At 42.1% G+C, this 23,336-nt stretch overlaps 1 protein-coding gene across 1 annotated transcript; it reads left to right on the plus strand.

Annotated features, from left to right (window-relative positions):
• The first annotated feature begins 353 nt into the window (after positions 1 to 353).
• LOC144257646 (uncharacterized) lies at positions 354 to 17,949 on the plus strand. Its single transcript, XM_077805683.1, has 5 exons — positions 354 to 874; positions 12,749 to 12,826; positions 14,084 to 14,197; positions 15,734 to 15,863; positions 17,618 to 17,949. The coding sequence occupies exons 1-5, from the start codon at positions 452 to 454 to the stop codon at positions 17,677 to 17,679; spliced, it is 807 nt and encodes a 268-aa protein (XP_077661809.1). The 5' UTR covers positions 354 to 451; the 3' UTR covers positions 17,680 to 17,949.
• The last annotated feature ends 5,387 nt before the right edge of the window (positions 17,950 to 23,336 follow it).

Below are 23,336 nucleotides of genomic sequence, written 5' to 3' on the forward strand. Positions count from 1 at the left end.
CTCTTGGGGGCGGGGCCTCTGCCTGGGGGTGGGGCCGGCACCTCTTAGGGGCGGAAGGTCACATCCGTTGAGGCTGCAGGTTCCCCACCCTGTAGACGATGGGGGAGAATATTGGAGCTGCGGGTGTATGGGGGGCTGGGTGGATGCCCCACTGAAGGGGAGGTGGAGGGGGGGTTCGGGGCTGCCCCCCAGGTGGCAGTGGAGGGGATGTGAGGGGGGAGATGGCAGGGTGGGAGGGGGTGGCCCAGCCCGTGGCGGGGAGTTGGGGGGTGCCCCATCACGCGCAGCGGAGGGCGGAGATTGGGGTTCGGTCCCCGCTGCGGGGAGGAGGGGTGTATGCGGGGGGTAAGTAGTGCTCTTCTACGTGGGCGGCCGGGGAGGAGACTCCGCCCGGAACTTCAGTCTCCATTTTTTCCGAGCGCAAACAAACAAGTTGGGGGAAGGGGAGAGAATGGGCGGGAAACTTTCTGTTCTTTCCATTGGCTGCGAGAGCAGTCATTCGTGTAGCCCCGCCTTCCGACGACCGTTTTGCTGCTATTATTGGCCACTGGTCACGTCACTCTCCCATTCCTCCCTCCCACGCCGAGCCCCCTCGGCCTCACTTCCCTCGCCCCTGCGTGCCGTGTGCAAAGGAAAAACAGCCGTTAAACGGGCCGCGGGGCGGGGCCAGCTAGCCGAGGAGGCAAGAAGCGATGGCGGGATTGGTCGGAGCGGGAGGTTCAAACTAGCATGGGGCGGCCTGATTGGCTTGGAGCGGCCGCGGCAGGCCAGGCTCCCTCCTCGCGCTCAGGCGGTTTATTGTCTCGCGGCTCCTGAGGCGGCTCCAGCGCGGCGGAATCGGGACCGGACCTCACACGGCAGCGGCGAAACCATGGTGAGGGATGGGGCCGGCGGCCGACCCGGACGGGCTCCTGTTGGCGGGAAGTGCCGGGTGCCTGCGCCCGGTTCCAAAGCAGCAGCGCTGAGAGAGGGCACCTGGCTCCGCGGGGTCCCTTAGGCGGGGAGCGCCCCTGCCCTCGCTCCCGTGGCGGGGTCGCGCGGGGCGGCCGAGCCGCCCCCCTCCGGCTGCTCCGGCCGCGCTCGCGCCCGGCGCCTCGGGACTCCTAGGCAGGCGAGTGGGGCCCGCGGAAGCGTCTCCAAAGCAGCCGGGCCGCCCGCGGGGAGCGGGTGCAAGTCCAGCCGGCGGGGGCGAGCGCGCACCTGGCGCTGGGGAGCCGGCCCGGGGCGGCGGGCTGGTGACCCCCCCCGGGCAGCGGCCCTGCCCTCGGCTGTCAGACCGCGCGGCCGGGCTGCGGTGCCCCCCGTCGAGCCCTGCGACCGTCACCTCGTGTTTCAGCGGCTCCCGGCCGTGCAACCCCAGCGGGCAGGGGGCTGTGACCGCTCTTTCCCCGCTGCGGAAGCGGTAGCTGCCCCAAGGACTCCAGGCTCGAAGGAGGTTGTAGGAAGTAATCTGAAGATTTTCAAAACTGCACGTGACACACAGGGAACTTAAGGTAGAAAAGAACCTTCGGACAAGCTTATTTTTGTATCCTCTCCCTTGAGATAGTAGCGATGCCTGCTCTCTTTGCAAATCTCTGGCTGCAAAGCTGTATGTGGTCGCTAATTAATAACTGCACGGCCCTCTCTGATCAGGCTTCCAGGAGCCAACTCAAGAGGGAGATTGCGTAAATAAAGTTTATTTGATTCTCATATACATGAATTATGCTTTTTCAAAAAGTTTGCTTTCTACCACATGTGGCTTTGAAATTGCGTTGGTTGTAAATAGTCTTAAGGTAACTTCCTTGAAACTTTTTGTGGATTGAGGGTCTTGGAAGAAACTAAACATTTTTAACTGTCTTCTGCAGTTAAACATTGTCTTCCTTTAATGGAGTAGGTAATGCTAGAAAAGTCTGAGTTATATTTTTGCCTAAGGTAGTGAAACCCATGGGTCTGGGACCATGATAGCACGAGCAGGATGTCATTGCTCAAAGTTATTAGACCACAGTATTCAAGTTTAATTTCTAGACATGAGTTAATATCTATTCTGTACTCCACTGATGATCTTCTCACTGTCAAATTACAGTTCAGTGATGGCTCTTAAAGAAAGCTGTAACCCCATTAAGTCATACAGAATCTGGACAAATGAGCACAGGATGATGAGGGAAGACTGTTCTGTTGCGAACTTGTGACCTTGAATTTCATACTCATGGAAACTACAACCATTTTCACATCCGTAAAATGGGGATAGTACTTACCAGCCTCATGGGAGTGTTGACATTAATGTTTATACAGGGTTGTGCACACTTATGGCAGGAATAACTTTGAACAAGATCACATTGGGAACGTGCAGAAGCTTGAGAACTGCACCTAGATTGTATAGACTTATTTAAATAAAAATGCACATCGCCATATTTGCTTCTGTCTTAAGAACTGAAAATTCATTTTTTAATTGCAGATTTCATTATTAATCAAAATAGTCTCAAGGAGCTCTCTACAGGCTGTATTTTATGGGCATTTTCCCTTTTGTGCGTATGGCCTTTCCTGACCCAAAGCAAAGGGATGTAATAGTAAGGGTTAAAGTAGGAGTGCTTTGCAAGGTTTAAGAAATTGTCCTTGCGTTTAATTTTGTATGATGATCTCATCTCCTAGCTTTTGGCAAATGATTAACAAATTGTATTATTAAATGCAGTGTCAAATTAAGTGAGGCACTGCTACTATGTTGTAAACAAGCAATATTATAAACACAACATCAGGTTAAATGTAGCAGCATATTCTAGGAATATCTTCTAGTAGCATAATCATGATGGTTAGTAGAATACAGGGATTTACCAGATTTTAAATGCTGCTTTCCTTGGGGTGGCCATTGATCTGCAAAGATTCACCGGTTCCCAGAGAAGTGCTGTTATTTATTTGCCTAGTCCTTATCTTGGACTTAATACGTAATATCAATAGGGTAAGAGAGCCCCATAGTGTCACAAGACACTAAAATATTTATTGCACATCAAACTTCACCCATGGCAGTGCCTAAATAACCCGAGGAAGTTTAGAATGGTGGTTAGAAAAGACTGAATATCTAGATTTATTGCTTAAGAAAATAACACTTAGTACTGAGACTCTTCCTCTTTCTTCAAAATGTATAAAAGCAGAAATAAAACACGCTCAAATGACTCACTCTGAGACTTAAAGTAATTGTCACATAAGATTAGGGCTAAAGTTTGATCGTTTTGCAGGGGGGTTGTTTTTTTTCCTCTTTAAATGCTAGAATGTGGCTGTGCAGGTAAGGAGTTATGTGGAATCTACTAAGGCAACACATAATAGTTGAAAATTCTTTTAAACCAAACAACTTTCTTGAACTGAAAGGGCGGGGGGGGAAACCACTGTGTTCTGTCTCTGCTGGAACATCAGCTTCACTCAGCAAACATTGTTTCCAGAGTTGTGCTGAACAGTGATCCTGCACAGGAGATGTTTAAATTAAACAATAAAACATGTTAATTACAACGCCATTAAGATTGCAAGAAAAATGTAAATTTCTAAATCCAAAAGCGAAAGTCTTTTTTTGCTCTCCTGAATAGGAAAATATCATTAGTCCTCTTTAATTCCACCATCTAAGTACTTTAAATTAGCCTAATGATAGTAATTGTCACTTATGCTTAGTACTGAGGTTACTTTCCAAGTCATTGCTCCTGGGCTGTGGGTATGGTAACGGCAAGCTTGGCTTGCAACCTGTACTAAAGGAAAATGCCAGTACAAAGAACTATTTTAATTACAAAGTGTAAATTACTAAGGTAGGCAAATCCTGCTCAAGCATTTGTTTACCTGTGGCTTATAGTGAGATTCCCTTGAGAGGTATTTTGTTGTTTCTGTAGAAATTAGATTTCAAAAAAGTAAAGTCTCACTATGATAGTGAAGAAAACTTGGTCCAATGTTATAGTCCATCTTGATTCTGCAGACAACCTTGAGTGATGGAGGTGTGACTTAACTGCCTAAGATTCAAATCCTGGTGAACAACCACAGCAACCCGGTGGTGTACTCATTCTGATAGAACAGCTGTATGGCTATTACATGTTCTCTGCACACTTAAATAGAGGTGGAACTATCAGCTATGCTCCTGAATCTTTGCTGTGGATTGGCACTCAGAAACCAAGCAGAGCAAAGACAGTTTGCTTGCTCATTGGTTGGGCTCCTTAAATGCAGCTTCACTGATGAAAACAAGAGACTTTTTAGACAAGTCATTGCTCTTCTGCTCAGAAACTGCAAGACCCAAGTGGAAGTATTATATCTGAAACCTTGCTGTATTCTATCTTCGTCTTATTCCTCAAAGCTATTGTATCTCTTGAACTTCTGCAAAGTTTCAACCCTCTCTGGCCAACCCATGTCCGTTCCCAATCACGTGTGCCGTTTGAGCACCTATCATGAGTAGGATAAATCTTGTAGGTAAAGGAGCCAACTGAAAGACTCCCTCTGGATGCTACTTAGAGAACTTATGGAACTTAGCATAGCAGTCATGCAAAGTGTAGCCAAGATAGATGGGTGGTGGAGCCTTATTTGTGCCCTAATAAATGTCAGATGTCAGGGGATGTATTCAGAATGACCTAGTGGATTTTTTTTTGACGAGTTGATTTCACATGCCAAATATAGTACACACTAATGAGCAGACAAGAACCTGCCATTTTGACAATTTTATGAAAACTAGAATAGAGGTTGAGCTTCTCTGCTAGAAAGCAACAGAAATTGGTTTCAAAGGATTAACTAAAAAGTCTTACAACAAACTTTGAAATTTTGATTTCTGGTCCTTTCTAATGGTAAAGCTGACTCAGTGCTATTTGATATTAAACCGAAAACAGCCACCTTCACAGGCATGTAAATGGCAAATCTATGAAAGGTAAACTGTTTTGAAAATGTTATAGTTTGGATAGCTAATTTAGACAATTTATAATCAGTGGCCTTTTTCTTTAAGGGATAGAACTGACTGTTTTGGAACACAGTCTCATTTAGTCATTCTTTGCCAGAAGAATGATTAGTGGTCAGGATTAGAGAGCACTGACGCTCTGAAAACTTTACTGATTTTTATATACATTTGTCCTCTTCTGCAGTAAAATAGGTCAGGACTATACTACGCTCTTGCTGGCACAGCTAAATTGGTCAGAGGTATGAAGAGTTGTGATCTCTCACTGACATAGATGTCCTGGCAGAATTGCACCTTTGTTGGTATAACTTATTTTGCTCTTGTGTGGAGTCTGGAATAAGTTGTACAGGCAAAAGCAGCCTTTCCACTATAAGCTGAAGGAGCACTCAAGGAAGACAAGGCTGTTGCGGAGAAGCTAAATAAATTCTTTGCACCAGTCTTCACAGCAGAGGATGTCTGGGAGATTCCCACGTCTGAGCCATTCTTTTTAGGTGACAGTTCTGAGGAAATGTCACAGACTGAGCTGTCAGTAGAAGAGGTTTAGGAATAAATTGATAAATTAAACAATAAGAAGTCACCAGTATTGGATGGTATTCACCCTAAGAGTTCTGAAAGACCTCAATATGAAATTGCAGGACTACTACTTGCGTTGTGTAAGCTATCACTTAAATCAGCCTCTGTACCAGAAGACTGGAGGATAGCTACTGTAATACTGATTTTTCTTTTTTAAAGAGGCTCCAAAGACGATCCTGACAATTACAGGTTGGTAAGCCTAACTTCAATACCAAGCTAATTGGTTGAAACTATAGTAAAGAACAGAATGATGGAAGAGTCAATGTGGTATTTGTCAAGGGAAATCATATCTCCCCAATCTGTTGGAATGGTTTGAGAGTGTCAGCAAGTATATGGACATGAGTGATCCAGCAGATATAGTGTACTTGGACTTTCAGAAAGCTTTTGACAAGGTCCCTCACCAAAGGCTCTTAAACAAAGTAAGCAGTCATGGGCTAAGAGGGAAGGTCCTCTCATGGATCTGGTTACAACAAAGGATAGGAATAAATGGTCTGTTTTCACAGTGGAGAGGTAAATAGCAGGGTCCCTCCAAGATCTCTACTGGGACAAGTGCTGTTCAGCTTATTCATAAATTATCTGAAATAAGGGGTTGGCAAAGCTTGCAGAGGATACAAAATTACTCAAGGTAGTAAAGTCCAAAGCTGACTGTAAAGACTTACAAAGGGATCTCACAAAACTGGGTGACTAGGAAACAAACTGGCAATGAATTTTTTATGTTGATAAATGCAAAATGATGTACATTGGAAAACATCCAGACTGTACATACAAAGTGATGGGGTCTAAATGAGCTGTTAGCATTCAAGAAAGAGATCTTGGAGTCATCGTGAATAGTTCTCTGAAAACACCCGCTCAGTGTGCAGCAGTCAAAAAAGCTAACAATATTAGCAACCATTAGGAAAGGGATAGAAAAATATCATGCCACCATATGAATCCATGGTCCATTCATACCTTGAATACTGTGTGCATATCTGGGCCCCCATCTCAAAAAAAGATCCATTAGAATTCAAAAAGGTACAGAGAGGTCAACAAAAATGACTAGGGGTATGGAATAGCATACATATGAGGAGAGTTAAGAGAAACTGGGACTGGTCAGCTTAGAAAAGAGATGACTAAGGAGGGGAGGGGGTACAGTAGAGGTCTATGAGTAACAGCGGCGTTAGTCTGTATTCGCAAAAAGAAAAGGAGTACTTGTGGCACCTTAGAGACTAACCAATTTATTTGAGCATAAGCTTTCGTGAGCTACAGCTCACTTCATCGGATGCGTACTGTGGAAAGTGTAGAAGATCTTTTTATACACACAAATCATGAAAAAATGGGTGTTTATCACTACAAAAGGCTTTCTCTCCCCCCACCCCTCTCTCCTGCTGGCAATAGCTTAACTAAAGTGACCACTCTCCTTACAATGTGTATGATGATCAAGGTGGGCCATTTCCAGCACAAATTCAGGGTTTAACAAGAACGGCGGGGGCGGGGGGGGGGGGTAGGAAAAAACAAGGGGAAATAGGTTACCTTGCATAATGACTTAGCCACTCCCAGTCTCTATTCAAGCCTAAGTTAATTGTATCCAATTTGCAAATGAATTCCAATTCAACAGTTTCTCGCTGGAGTCTGGATTTGAAGTGTTTTTTGTTGTAATATCGCAACTTTCATGTCTGTAATCGCGTGACCAGAGAGATTGAAGTATTCTCCGACTGGTTTATGAATGTTATAGTTCTTGACATCTGATTTGTGTCCATTTTATTCTTTTACGTAAACCAGTGATGGCCAGAAGCTGGGAGTGGATGACAGGATGGATTGCTCGATAGTGCCAGTGCTTCAGAGAGCAATTGACCACTGTCAATTGACCACTGTCAAGACAGGATACCAGGCTTGATGGGCCACTGGTCTGACCCATTATGGCCATTCTTATGTTCTTAAGCAGCATAAACACTAGGAGTGCTTTGGTGTTATGGGTATGTTGCCAAAGTGCTGGTAGCATAGATCTGGCCTAACATACAATGCATGTGTGTGGCAACAGTTGCTCAAATATGAGTTTCCAAACACAGCTTCTCTTCTTAACCTTTTCAGTCTTTAAACTAGCTTAACTTGCCTAACACTGTAACATCTGGAGCAGGTACAGTATTTGTTAAACTACCAAATTACTATACACAGGTGTGAAGACTTTGCACTTGCTTAAACAGTGGTGCTTCTCACATGTTAATCACCAAAATACTATGCATGTTTAATGTAAGCCATTGTTGTGTTGATCGTGTTTTGTCTCCAAGAGATCTCTGCTTGAGCAGGATACTTTTTTTTTTAAGGGGCAGAGAAAGACTGGCCCACTAGTTAGGACACTAGCTTAGGTCTCTGGAGACCATGGTTCAATTCCCAGCTCTACCAGAGGCTTCCTGTGTGACCTCTGACAGTCATTTAGTCTCTGTGCCATCATTCCCAATCTGTGAAATGGAGAGACTAGTACTTTGCTACCTCATAAATACATTAAAGATTGTGAAGCTCACAGATATGATAGATTGGGCCATATAAGTACCCAAGATATCTAGATAACGTCAGTTTAAAAAAAAAACAAAACAAACCTCAGATTTTGTCTGAGTTTTGTGCTCTGATCACTTTTTACCGTTTTCTTTGTATAGTCCTTTTCCCTTGTTTATGCAGGTTTTGTTTTTTGTCTTTCCTGATCCTTTGTGTGTGTAAAAATATTTAAGTATCAAAAATTAGTGGGGGGACTTCTAATAATTTCTTAAATAGGCTAGATTTCAAGCTGGTAATGACCCTTTAATGTAGTCTGCATAGACATTAGCTATATAAACTTTAAGCTCTATCTTGGTCAGGGAGTTCTCTTTCCCTCTGTGGATGTGGAATGGAAAATGTCGCCATCCAGTTTTTTAACTCCATCTGTATTCCTTAGTCCTCTTTGACAAGTAGTCTAACCAGAACCTTCAAGGCATACGGTGAAGTGGAGGGTGCTCTGACCTGAGTGCCACTTTCAGATAGCTACTATTACACCCTACTTGTAATAGTAGCTATCTGAAAGTGGCACTCAGGTCAGAGCACCCTCCACTTCACGATATGGCTTGAAGGTTCTGGTTAGACTACTATAATATGTTTCATAATGTCCCTGTTCTCTTTACTTCATTGTGAAGCTGTTTCCCCACTGTAGTAATATGGTACAATGCCAGTAGAAATTCTGGGCCAGCTGCAATCTTCCCAATTTTAGCAGAACTTAATATTTCTGAATGTTTTAGTTTTTGGCCAGTTAGTCCTTAGCAATTCCTAGTCAAGAAACATTCTATCCAGTCCTATCTACAGTTATTAACTGACTCCACAATTACTTCCATTGTCACTTGAGTCCATGTGTGTGGAAGACTTAACTTAGTTTTCTTTAGGAGTTTGTGGGGAAACTTGTAAATCCACTTTTCTGTGAGCTGCACAACAAAGAGGGGAGTTCAGATTTTTTTTATATGTAATGAAATGTAATGTGTACATATATGAAGAGATGAGATCAAAGGGAAATTATGCCAATTATGGGGCAGGGGGATTCCCCAGTTTCCCTAACCCTAACTTTACTACATTAGGGTGAGGAGAGGGTAATCCTTGAAATCAGTAGTCCCAAATAGCAAATTTACTCGTACCTTTCCTATAAATATCTCTGAAAGAACTTTCTGTTCTGTTTTTACTCATTTTTCTGACAGTAGCAATTGGGACTCGAAGATTAATAAATCAATATACAAAGTCATCTGTGATTTTTTTCCTCCCCCCTCCCCCACCTTGAGTAGATAAAGCTGATCTAGTCTAAACTGTAGCTGTGCAAGTAGTTTATTATATACAAACCCTGCCCTGCATTTTTTAAATGTTTCCACCTCCTGAAAAATAATGGAACTGTTGGGTGGCAACAGGAAATAAAAATTTATCATGCCTTTTATAAGGAAATAAAAGTAGGAGGACTAGTCTTAAAGGGACACAACTTAAAAATCATACTTCTGTTAGAAAACTTTTTACCTACGAATGTTACAAGTAGTAGTGGAAGAAAAATAGGGGGACAGGGACACACAAGGGGAAGAGACCCTTTTTCCATCCATTTACCTGTATGGATTTGACAACACTTTGTGAAGACTGTGATACAATGATTTTTTTAATGTAAATTGGCAAGGATAGTTGGGGTAGATATAGGGTTCAGATATTTACAGCTTGCTTAGATTTCTGGTTGGTGATGTCTCATTTAAATAAATTGATAAACTGCCCAAATATATTAAAGGGTAGTGGGAAAGAAATGTTGCACCCCGTACATCATAACTGGGTCTGGGAGAGGTGGGACTATGTCAAGACAGTAGTTTTCCCTGGCAGGTAATAAGTACTATTGTATTTTGTAATTCAGTGTTGGGAGTGAAAGAAGTGGTTGAGATTTTACAGTTATTAGGCAGTCTGCCAGGCATGCGCAAGTTGATGAGATGACACTTTACACTTATAGACCTATCTAGTTTTGGGAGTATTACACTAAATTTAAGGATATATGTTGTTCAACACTTTCGTTTATCTTAGCTGCTGTTGAAAGCTAAAGATGGTTAGGTAGTGGGTTTCCTTAGTGTGGAGGTAGATATTTTTCTTTAAGCGGGAACAATGTTCCTGTTTTGAAAAGTGGCTTAATGGAGGAGGAGGGAAATCGTAGGTGAATCAAAAGTTGCATGTTCATGGCTTTCCAAAAGAGCCAGGAATATCAAAACTACTCTTTCAACCCAATAATGCATATCTTCATCAGTCGATCTCAGTGCACTCTATAAAGGAGGTAAACATCATTATCTCCATTTTGAAGATGGTGAAACTCAGGCATAGAGGTGAAGTGACTTGCCCATAGTCACCCACTAGGCCAGTGGCAGAGCAGAAATAGAACCTTGTCTCCTGTCTGGAGTCCCAGTTCAGTTCTCTATCCAGTAGGCCACACTGCATCCACACTACAAGTGAATCTAGTTCGCAACATTGGCAGAAGAAAGCATTATTTTAGTAGGGTTGGATGACTTTGCTAAAAAGGTTAACATCTGGCTACATGTGTGTGCAGGGGTGGGAGATGCACCTTCTCTCAAATGGGTATTCATCACTGAACTGGTGTGTTTCTAGTGGGGATCCTGCAGGTATCGGTTCTTGGCCCTATGCTATTAACATTTTTTTTATTAATGGCATGAAAGAAAACATAAAATCATCCCTGATAAAGCTTGCAGATGACACAGTTTGGGAGAGTGGTAAACAATGAAGATACCAAGCAATCCAGACAGCTCTGAGATGGGCACAAGCAAACAATGGGTGTTTTAATGTCTAAATGTAAATGTATACATCTAGGAACAAAGATGTAGGCTATACTTATAAGTGGGGGGACTCTACCATAGGAAGCAGTATCTGTGAAAAAGATGTAGGGCTTGTGGTGGATAATCTGCTTCCAGTCCAGTGCTGTGACCAGAAGGACTAATCGGGAATCTCAAGTAGGAGTAGAGAGGTCATTTCACCTCTGTATTTGGCACTAATGTGACCGCTGCTGGTATACTTTATTCAGCTTTGATGTGCACAATTCAATGAGATAAATTGGAGAGCCATCAGAGAAGAGCCAGGAGAATGATTAAAGGATTAGAAAACATGCTTCATAGTGATAGACTTGAGGATCTCAATCTATTTAGTTTAACAAAGAGAAGGTTAAGGGGTGACTTGATTAGTCTGTTAAGTACCTACATGGGGAACACATACTTGTTAACAGGCTCATCAGTGTAGCAGAGAAAGGTCTAACACAATCCAATGGCTGGAAGTTGAAGCTAGACAAATACAGATTGAAAATAAGGTGTAAATGTTCAACTGAGAGCAATTAATCATTGGAATAACAGACTATTTTTAAATCAAGATATGCTCTAGAAATTTTGAGGAAGTTCTATGGCCTGTTAATAGGAGCTCAGACTAGATGATCCTTGGAATCAACTTGGAATCTGTGAATTTTCACCACCACCACCCCAGTTCTACACCTCTGGTAATTTATCAACATAATTGCATTGTGAGCAGTTTGGTATAACAAAAACTGGAGGGGGTTGGGTTAGTCTCTAGATTTCTTGGGATTGTCAGATAAAATCACCTATTCAGCCAAATAAAATAGTTCAGGTAAGAATATCCATTAGGTGATCAGCTAATTCATGAAAATTAATTGTGAAAAATTACAGCTGAAATAGAAAAGGAGTACTAGTGGCACCTTAGAGACTAACCAATTTATATGAGCTACAGCTATTATACAGCTGTATATGATACATATTATACAACTATTATGTGCAGATTTTTGAAATATGAGCTATTATACTTCATCGGATGCATTCAGTGGAAAATACAGTGAGGAGATTTATATACACACAGAACATGAAAAAATGGGTGTTACCATGCACACTGTAAGGAGAAACACCCATTTTTTCATGTTCTGTGTGTATATAAATCTCCTCACTGTATTTTCCACTGAATGCATCCGATGAAGTATAATAGCTCATATTTCAAAAATCTGCACATAATAGTTGTATAATATGTATCATATACAGCTGTATAATAGCTGTAGCTCATGAAAGCTTATGCTCATAAACACCCATTTTTTCATGTTCTGTGTGTATATAAATCTCCTCACTGTATTTTCCACGAAAGGCATCGGATGAAGTGAGCTGTAGCTCAAGAAAGCTTATGCTCAAATAAATTGGTTAGTCTCTAAGGTGCCACGAGTACTCCTTTTCTTTTTGCGAATACAGACTAACACAGCTGCTACTCTGAAAGCTGAAATAGAATAGAATTGAAATAGAATTGCTTAAGATTCTTGTCTGCTAACAAGCTGTTATATCAGAATAAGTACTTACTTTTGAAATAGCATGTCTGTGTTCTCAAATTTTTCTGGCTCTAGGAATAAATGTATTGAGTGGGTTTGGTTACAGCTTCTTATGTAAATATTTTTAAGCAGCAGCAGACCTGGAAAGTTAGATGCAACTAAATAGTCACGCCTTCATGCTCATGTATTTTAATATAGAGAACTCTTGATGCTTGAGGAAAGTTTGCAGTGAAGCATATTTGGGAGTTTTTCTCTCAAGACATTGCATATCCAACTGTTGTATACAAAAGTGACTTGTTTTAAAGGGATGTTCCTCAATCTTTTTTGGGATAAATTTTCCAAGTTTGAGCAGAAGAGGTAAGACTCTTGGATTCTCAAGTGCGATGGTGAGGTGAAGCAGTGCAGATTTTTGTCCTCTGTGCACGCACTTGCTTTCTTAATTCTAATATTGCTCTTTTATTCAGGCTGGTGGCAAGGCTGGAAAGGACAGTGGAAAGGCCAAGGCAAAGGCAGTTTCTCGCTCACAAAGAGCAGGACTGCAGGTAAAGTGGTGCTAAATCATGTATTACTTTAGTGTTTACAATGTGAATACAATATTTAATCTTGTTAAGTAAAACTTTCATTTTTGTGGAGCAGGTTTGGGAGAGGGGAGGTGGAAGGAAAATGGAAATGCACTTCTAGCTTTATTGTGAAATTTTGCATGAATACTTATAACTACAAAATCAAATGCTAAGGTTTCAGTCATGCTTTTTCCTGCTACTCTGACCCTCTAACATGAGTTAAATTTTACAATTCCCAATACTCTGAATTTTTTGGTCTTTATCACACGTTTGTAACTAAATATAATGATTGATCAGACTTCTTTAAAAGCCTTGAATGTATTATTTGCCCCCAAGTAGTACTTGTGTCAATTTTTGTCTGTCATATTAATATTTGTTGTTACTTACCAGCCTTATAGGGTTGTTGTTGGGATTAACTTGGATACTTCCAGAGTACTTTGGAAACACAGCGCTATATATTGGGGGAGGGATAGCTCTGTGGTTTGAGCATTGGCCTGCTAAACCCAGGGTTGTGAGCTCAATCCTTGAGGGGGCCATTTAGGGATTTGGGGCAAAAATTGGGGATTGGCCCTGCTTTGAGCAGGGGGTTGGACTAGATGACCACCTGAGGTCCCTTCCAACCCTGATATTCTATGATAAGTACAAACAGTCTGCTGTGCCTAGTCAGTAAGTTCCTATGCCTGCTTAGTACCGTTTAAAGTTCACTCCCACCCATGTGACCAAAAACTTAATTGTAAAATGTAACGTTCTGTATTGGAACTTCCTTGGTTGTAGAGTGAATTCAGACAGTTCTGGCAGTAGTCAGTAAAAACTCTTCTGTTGCATGGTTTATGTAAATTATTCTGCTGATTTGACAGTGTAATCTCTTTAGTGCTACAGATCTGCTTCTTAAAAAGTTTTGGCTTCTTACAACACAAACCCTGTATGTGATTTGACACTTGACTGACTAGTATGTAAAGGCCGTGTAACTTAATCCTGACTTTAAACTAACATACTTTTCAGAGGTGTCCCTCTTGAGGAAAATTTAGAGATGTAAAACTCGCCAGTCCCATTGAAAATAAGCTCGCCATTTATTTGTATTCACTGTGGGGGTTAATCCAGTATTCTACTTCAGTAAGTTTTTACTCCATTTACATTTCTTACACCAGATTATTATAGACATTAATCAACATTAGGCAAGAATTTAGTGCTTCAGCGTAGACTTTGATCTCAAGTGCCTAACAAATGTTTCTACTTCAGTTCCCGGTGGGTCGTATCCACAGACACTTGAAGACTCGCACTACGAGTCATGGGCGAGTTGGTGCTACTGCTGCAGTGTACAGTGCTGCAATTCTTGAGTATCTCACTGCTGAGGTAGGTTTTGAAGTAACCACTGTCAAAACTACGTTGCACGTGACAGAATAGAGGGATAGGTAGGTGGATATAATTCTGTTGATGTAATTTGTTAGGATAAATCAAGTTAAACAAATAGCAACAAACTGTTTCTCTCTCAAATTTTCTTCCAAATGTATGTGGTAGAAACTAAGCAGCATGTCATTTAGATTTTAATATTGCCAATAGTTGGGGTTTTTTTCCTCCCGTTGGTTAAGCTGGGTGATATCTAATGCATTACTCTGTAAATGCAAAGAGTTGATTAAACTATTGGAAAATCTGTTTAGGCCCACGAAGTTTGGCTTCTTATTTTGTAAAAACCTAATAAACTTCATTTTAACACAAAGGATTTTTTAACTTGATTGTGACCTGTTTGTGCAGATTTGTGATGTTGCATAGGAGCTTAAAAATGAAACTGACTAAGTAGATCAGTCTAGTTCTCCATAAGCTATGTCAACTGCAAAAAATACACTGGATAATTGGTTAAAAGACAATTGGACCTTTAAATCTATAACTAATGGATGAAGGCCACTTATATTAAAGGCAAGCCATCCTAGGTATATCTTGTTTGTCCAGAACAGGTTTTTTTATTGTAACTAAATAGTGAGTGGGGGCCATGAACAAAGCATGTGTATGCTATATTTGCAAGATGGGGGGCTGTATCCTGGGAAGTAATGACGCTGGAAGAAAATTGGAGGTCATGCTGGATAATCGAACATGAGCTCCCAGTGTAACACTGGCCAAAAGGGCTAAAGCAGTTCAGAGACCAGGGACTCTCAAGGAGGGGTAGAGGTGGTTTTACCTCCGTACTTGGCACTGTGCTACTGCTGCTGGAATACTGTGTCCAGATCTGGCGTCCACAATTCAAGGAGTATGTTGATAAATGAGAGAGTTCCGATAAGACCTATGAGAATGATTAAAGGATTAGAAAACATGCTTTATAGTGACACACTTAAGGAGCTCAAACTATTTTAGTTTAACAAAGACGGTGAAGGGTTGAATTGATTACAGCCTGTAAGTACCTACGTGGGGAACAGATTTCATAATGGGCTCCTCCGTCTAGCAGACAACACAATCCAATGGCCGGAAGTTGAAGCTAGACAAATTCAGACTGGCAATAAGGTGTAAAATTTTAAGTAATCGCATTGGTCCCTTTTGGCCTTGGAATCAATGAATGGTTAAAGGAAGGAAGGTCCAGTGCCTACGGTGCTAGCTTAGGACTTGGGAGACCTGGATTCGATTCCCTGCTGTGCCACAAACTCCCTTTGTGACATTGGTCAAATTGGTTAGTGTCTCTGTGCCTCAATTTCCCATCTGTAAAATGGGGATAGTAGCACTGCCCTACTGCACAGGGGTGTTGTGAGCATAATGAGGTACTCTCATACTGCAGTAATGGGCGTCATGTAAGTACCTAAGAGAGAGTTGTTCATGATTTCATGTTCATGCTGACCCCACATTTTGCTTTCTGTAAACTTTAACAGGTCTAACTCTTACTAAAATAGCCTCCTAATTTGTCAGGTGCTGGAGCTGGCAGGTAATGCCTCCAAGGATCTCAAAGTAAAGCGTATCACTCCTCGTCACTTGCAGCTTGCTATTCGTGGGGATGAAGAGTTGGATTCCCTTATTAAAGCTACCATTGCTGGTGGAGGTATGTATAGTTGGGCTTTGTAACTGATTGGGTTGATACAAAAGTGGACAGCCAACTGCAAGGAAGGTAACAGACAATAAGTTAAAGTCACTTTAATTTCTTCTGTCACACTACTTCACATAGATCAATAATGGCAGACATTCCGGCCAGATTTGTATCTGTTTCCATTTAAACATCATAGCAACTGAAATTTGGCAGTTTCCGAGAGAGAGGACTGGATGGGTCACTGAATTACTCTCTCCTTGTAGTGCATATTCTGAGGATAATCCACTCAGCACCTTCCATGAGCATTAAACTTAAAGTAGCTATAAATTGAGGGAAATCTGGGTGTTTCACTTTTATTAAAGATCCTGGGATTGCACCTTCTCTCTCCACCCTCCCTCTTTATAACCCTGACTACTGGAACTTTCCTTACAGATAGAACTGGGCTGTATGAGGTAGGTAGGAAGAGGACTAAGCTTCACAGAAGTGCTCTTCATATATTGTGTAATAACGATATTGAGTTCATTGTAATTCTCTACTGGACAAAATAGCCTGCAGTAATTTGTGAGACTTAAATGAATGGTCTTACTTAACTCTTCTGTTGCTGCATCCATGCCTTTGTGTTTTCCTTATGTGGATGTTCTGTTGAGATAAGTGGAATATTGGGATATACCTGGTGGCGTGCAGGGTACACATAGCTACGTGCTGCAGTGAAAAACAGGCTGCATCCACACTACTGTGTAGCTACACACAGCCGTAAAAGGCTCTGCTTGGGAGAGGCAGTGAGGAGAGGCTTTGGCAGTGCAGAGCTTGCCAGAGCCTTTCGCTGCAGCAAGTAAAAGCAGTGGGGAGATGCCAGAGCCTTTCCTTGCTGCCTGAACTTTTCACTGCGATGGGGAAAGGCTCTGGCGGCAGGACAGTATGCTGCAGGAAAATAGCAGTGCAGATGTGGGAGGTACCACTTACGCACGTAGAGAGCCGTGTTGGATACATCCTCTAGGGTTCTGGCGTACCTGTTCTCCCCATCTGCACTGCTGTTCTGCCTGTGCTAGCTGGGCGTCCAGTGTCTGCACTGCTCAAGCTGCAGACCTAGCCATAGTCAGCCTTAGCAGTAAGAAGAGGGCTACTTAATTATGTCTGTTTTATGTACCCTTACAACTTCCATTTTAGCTTTTACAGCTTAGAAATGGGCTGTTGGATCAACAAACCTACGATTGAAATGATAAGGTGGGATCCATTGGGGTGGGATGAAATTACAACTGGAGAAAGTGCATTATTACCGGTTTCAGAGTAACAGCCCTGTTAGTCTGTATTCGCAAAAAGAAGAGGAGGACTTGTGGCACCTTAGAGACTAACCAATTTATTTGAGCATAAGCTTTCGTGAGCTACAGCTCACTTCATCGGATGCATACCGTGGAAACTGCAGAAGACATTATATACACACAGAGACCATGAAACAATACCTCCTCCCAACCCACTCTCCTGCTGGTAATAGCTTATCTAAAGTGATCACTCTCCTTACAATATGTATGATAATCAAGTTGGGCCATTTCCAGCACAAATCCAGGTTTTCTCACCCTCCGCCCCCGGAGGGTATTCTAGTATAGGGGAATTCTAGTATAGTCAAAGAACAAGAAAATGTGGAAAACTTAGAGAACAGAACATTGAAAGCTTTCTAGCTATTCAGATAATGAACAAATCTTTGAACTAACAGAACTTACTCTGAAAAATGACCTGTGCACCACTATTCTAATCCATTGTTCTCTTTGCAGGTGTAATCCCTCACATCCATAAGTCTCTGATTGGAAAGAAGGGACAGCAGAAAACTGCATAGAGAGGAGTTTTAACCAACCCTCTTCCTCCCTGTCATTGTACTGTAACTGGGACAGAAGAAATATGGGGATATGTGGAATTTTTTAAGAAATAGTTAAATGGAAGAGCATAGACAATTGACTGTAGACATGAGAAAACATTTGTATGTTCTTTAGATTCAAAGTTTGACAAAAAGTATCTTGTCATGTGGCAGCAATTCGTGTGTTGATTGGCTAGGTTTCTCCCGTGTGTTTTATACAAAAATGGAACTGATAAACCATTTTTTACAAAATTTGCTCTCATGTGGTGTTCAGGTGCAAAAATCATGTAGTAGAGACTTCACAACTTCTCTGAAGCTGGTTCCCTCAGACTCTACTGGACTAGGTGTACAGGCAGAAGTTCTTTCCCTCTTTCGATCAGCCACGTCCGTGACTCCTTCACTTGGATGGTTTGTAATATAACTGGTTGAATGGCATGGGCAATTTTGGTAGCAAATGGGTAAACTTTTAATGGTGCAAAAAAAAACGGAATTGGCCTATAGTGTAGGAATCTATTTAATGGGAAATGTTATCGCTGTTAAAGTAGTGACAAAATAGATTTGCTACTTTTAAATTTTAATTTACTTAATGTCACTGAAAAATCATTCTCTCACTTACCTGCCAATATCTGAATTCAGGGTTCCAGGTGCCTTGCAAGAGCTGAGGACACCACAAGTTATCTAAAGGAAGAAACTATTTGACTTTGTTTCTGACAGCAGCTTTGCTATCGCTGCTGCTGACAGGTAAATGGAGGGGCTGACCTCAAAGCTAGAATGCATTTTCCATTTTTAAATATGCCTGTTGTCACTAGTAAGGATCACAGATACGTTTTCTATTCATTTAAAATGTCCAGTATATGTGTGGATTAACACAATGCCCTAGAGACATGTGATAACTCTTCGTTTTTTATTTTTTTACAAAAGCTTACTTATTTTCTTAGCCATGAAGAACAGCTTATCATGGTAGTGGTGATTCTGCCCTGACCCACAAGTGATTTCAGCTGTCAGAATAGAAAGAGTAGAGTGGCAGCATCGCAAGCTACTTTCCAGTGTGCTGTGGATAAATCAGATGGGTGTCTGCCTCACTTCCCTTCTAAGCCTCAAAGCTGTTCCAGAGTAAAATCTTCATTTTGGTATTTGAATGTCCAGAGTTAAACAAATGTAGATTTAGATGTTGAAACACAATGCCTTAATTTTCACAAGTGTATCTAGAGCTCTCATTTTCTTTAGCCAAAAGTGCAGGTTGATCAGCCCCTGTTCAGAAGGGGTGTGGGGTGGGAGAGAATGTGGCCAGATTTCTCATCCGGCCAAGGTGTTGATCATCTGCAGTTCTCACACAAGGCAATGGGAGTGAGATGTGCTCAGCACCTTTGAAATAAGTGATGTAGTTCAAGTGCTCAACTCTTGGTGCTCAACTTAATTTTGGCTAAAATGTTAATTTCAAGCTGGGTCTTCTGAGCATCATTTCAGACCCTTCACCTGCAATCATTAGCTCTGGTAAGAGTACTGTAGGTCAGGAGACACTTGCCGTTAACAAAAGCTTCTGGTTAGGGAGACCGTTTTAAGATGTTCTTCCAACAGCCGGTACGATCTTTCCTTAAACCGTTTCTGAGCAAATGGTGAGGTGAAAACGGGACTGAAATCTGTTGCTGCTGCCTACTGCTTCAGAAATTAAATGAGCAAATTTTTTTGATAATGTAAACTGTCATTTAACTAGTTTCTCATTTCTATCTCCTTATGGCTGCTTGAAAGCATCTGAGTCGGTCTTTCAGATTTCGTAGATTTTTTTTTTTTATAGCACAAATCCAACCTGGTAGATGATGATGATGTTGGCACAATTCTGAGTCCACTTTTTGTAACTGCAGCAAAAATATTACGGATCTGGGCATTCATAAATGAGTCTCAATTCAGAAAGAGGTGGGGGGTTTTTGTTTTGGTTTTTTTTGGTTTTTTTTTTTTTTTTTTTTTTTTTTTACCCACCAACTTATTTAGCAGTCATTCCCCAGGAGAATGAGTTTCAGTTATGAGAACTATCAGTGCACTGTCAGATCTGAGGAGAGACTTAATTTTGTGTTTGAATATGAAAGCAGCCAGGACTGTGGCAGAACAGCTTGGTGTGGTGAAATGTGCAGACTAGCGTTTCTTGTAACGCTGATCAGGCTGGTTTAACTATTTTCAGCCGGCTCTAGAATTGGCCTCTTTTCAAAGCTTTGAATCTGAAGAACTCTAAAGGTCCTATGTCTGCCATGCTTGTATAAACAGAAAATGCTATGTCAGGGTTCCCTCCCCACTCTGAACTCTAGGGTACAGATGTGGGGACCCACGTGAAAGACTCCCTAAGCTTAAGTTAAAAACTTCCCCAAGGCACAAATCCTTCCTTCTCCTTGGATGAGTACTGCTGCCACCACCAAGTGAGTTAGACAAAGATTCAGGAAAAGGACCACTTGGAATTCCTGTTTCCCCAAAATATTCCCCCAAGCCTCTTCACCCCCGTTCCGGGGGAGGCTTGAGAATAATCTACCAACCAGATAGGTAAACAAGGTGAGCACAGACCAGACCCTTGGGTTTTTTGGACACTAAAACCCAATCAGATTCTTAAAAAACAGAACTTTATTATAAAGAAAAAAGGAAAAGAAGCACCACTGTAAAATCAGGATGGAAGGTAATTTTACAGGGAATAAGACTTAAAACACAGAGGATTCCCCCTAGGCAAAACTTTAAAATTATAAAAAACAGGGATAAACCTCCCTCTTAGCACAGGGAAAATTCACAAGCTAACGCATTCCTTGCTATTACATCTAATATTACAGCAATAGTAAGTATCATTTCAGTAGGAGCTGCTGGATTACTTGCTTGGTCTCTCTCTCTGTCTCAGAGAGAACACACACACAGCACAAAAACAAAGCCTTTCTTCTCTCTTTCTTCCCCCCCCCCCTTCCTTGGTCCTTTTGGTCAGGTGCCAACTAGGTTAATAGAACTGATTAACCCCTTCTGGCCAAGAGGGATTTTATATTACTGCATACAGAAAGGTTGTTACCCTTCCCTTTATACTTATGCCATGCCCCACAAATCATAGATGGTGTGGGACAGCCTGTTCCAAACTGGCTGTGATTTCTTCCTGGAGCTCTAGGAGAAAACAGAGTTAATAAGACACATGCACCTTTAGATATACTACTGACTATATAAAAACTAACCGTATTTTCCACATTTCAAGGTCAATTTTAAACAGTTGATTCTGGGAAACTTCCATGGGAGAGTGCATCAGCCAGTTTGTTAGGCGCTCCTGAAATGTGTTGTATTTCAAAATCAAAATCTTGCAGAGCTAAACTCCACTGAAGAAGGTTTTTTGTTAGCATCCATGATGGTCTGAAGCCACTGTAGCGCAGTATGGTCCGTTTGCAGGTGGAAATGCTGCCCCCAAACATATGGGCGGTGATTGACCAGTGGCTTTCTCTCGGACAGTTTTTTGCTGAGAAACTCAACAGGACGGAATTCTTGATGCAGTCCTTCCTGCATTAAAACTGCTCCCATACCATGCTCGGATACATCTATGCTTATTAGGAAAGGTTTGTCAAAGTCTGGGGCCCTTAGCACAGGGTCAGACATGAGTGTTGCTTGAAGCTGGTTAAAGGCCTTCTGACACTCTTCAGTCCACTAAACTGCATTTGGCTGTTTCTTTTTGGTTAGGTCTGTCAGTGGGGTGGTGATTTGGCTGTATTGCGGTACAAATCGCCTGTAGTATCCAGCCAAGCCTAAGAAGGATTGGACCTGTTTCTTTGACTTTGGGACAGGCCACTTTTGGATAGCATCCACTTTGGCCTGTAGGGGGTTGATAGTTCCTTGACCCACCTGGTGTCCAAGGTAAGTCACTCTGTTTAGGCCTATATGACAATTCTTAGCATTAACAGTTAATCCTGCCTCCTTTATGCGCTCGAAGACTTTTTGCAGATGCTTCAGGTGTTCTGCCCATGAATCAGAAAAGATGGCCACATCATCAAGGTAGGCAACTGCAGATTCTCCCAATCCTGCTAGGAGACTATCTACCAGTTTTTTTGGAAAGTGGTGGGTGCATTTCTCAGTCTGAAAGGGAGCACATTAAATTCATACAGCCCTACATGGGTGATGAGGGCTGACCTTTCCTTGGTGGATTCATCCAGTGGTACTTGCCAGTACCCCTTGGTTAAGTCTAAGGTAGAGATGAACTGGGCCTGACCCTGTTTCTCCAATAGCTCATCTGTGCGTGGCATTGGATAGTTGTCTGGGCGAGCTAAAGCATTTAGCTTATGCTTTTGCATGGACTACCATATCTCCCCGTCTGGTTTGGGAACTGTAACAACCGGAGATACCCATGCACTGTTAAGAGGGGCAGATTACGCCCATCTGTAGCATGTCCTGGATCTCGTGTTCACTAGCAGTTTTGGCTTGAGGAGACACCCGGTAAGGTTGGGCTCTAATTGGGCAAGCATTACCTAAGTCAATGGAGTGGTATGCCCATTCAGTCCGTCTTGGGGTGGCTGAGAACATCAGCATGAAGCTAGTGCACAGCTCCTTGATCTGCTGTCGCTGCATACGTTCGAGGGTCATTGAGAGGTTCACCTCTTCCAAGCCACCGTCACTTTTTCCTTCATAGTGGACACCTTCAGGCCACTCAGCATCCTCTCCTCCCTGGGCTGTAAACTGACACACCTTTAATTCTCTGGAATGAAAGGGCTTTAGAGAATTATCATGGTATACTTTCGGCTTTAGGGTTTGTTAGGGGGCTTTTTTCTTCACCCACTTACTTCCCAGGTCCTTCTCACGTGAACAGAGAGCAACAATACCCGAAGTCCAAAGGTGCAAACAATTTGATGTTTATTGGGGTGAACTTCCAGCAAGCATAATTCCAGTTTCCTTCCTTAGTGTCCCCCTTCCCAGCTCTGACACCACAGAGGCTTACCTGTGTCCCTGTTCCCATTTTCCCCCTTTAGCTAAACATGATTCCAGTTTCCCCACCCCCATTCCCTGTTCCCATTTCCCTCGCTCGCACCCACCCACCCACTTCCTGATCGACTGCAGGCTATATAGTAATCGTTGAGTTCTGCTTAGCTCTACCTTAACCAATCATTTTCCTGAAATTTAACTAACCAATCCTAACATATTGTAACATGATTATGTAACCAATTATATTCCACCACCTTAATTAGTTTACACCCAGCAAAATTAATTATACAGCAGACAGGAACAATCTTAGAACCAGACAGAGATTATACAGACAAACAATAGCAAAGTGGGAACTATAATGACAAAACAATACAGAAGTGAGGATTTCACATCCCAGTATTAAGTGAGTTCTTGCCAGACAGGATGCTATCAAACTAAGTTCCCTTTTACATTTCCTAGGCACTTCCCTTTCTCTAGAGGCAATAGGCATTATCAGGACAGGATTGTATTCCTTACAGCCCTGTAGCACCTTCTTGCAATGTGACTAGTTTGGAATGTGAGGAGGTGACCAGTTGCTTCCCAGCTTATGGCTGCCTCTGTTGCTTAGCCAAAGGCCTTAGCCTAAGAACAGGGCCTCAGACTATCACAGTAAGAGAAGGACCTTACACTGGCAGACAGTGATTTTGATTCTTTCTTTTATACCTCTAGAACTAGCCAAGTGA

This window comes from Eretmochelys imbricata, chromosome 26, assembly GCF_965152235.1.
Source record: "Eretmochelys imbricata isolate rEreImb1 chromosome 26, rEreImb1.hap1, whole genome shotgun sequence".
Taxonomy (NCBI): Eukaryota; Metazoa; Chordata; order Testudines; family Cheloniidae; genus Eretmochelys; species Eretmochelys imbricata.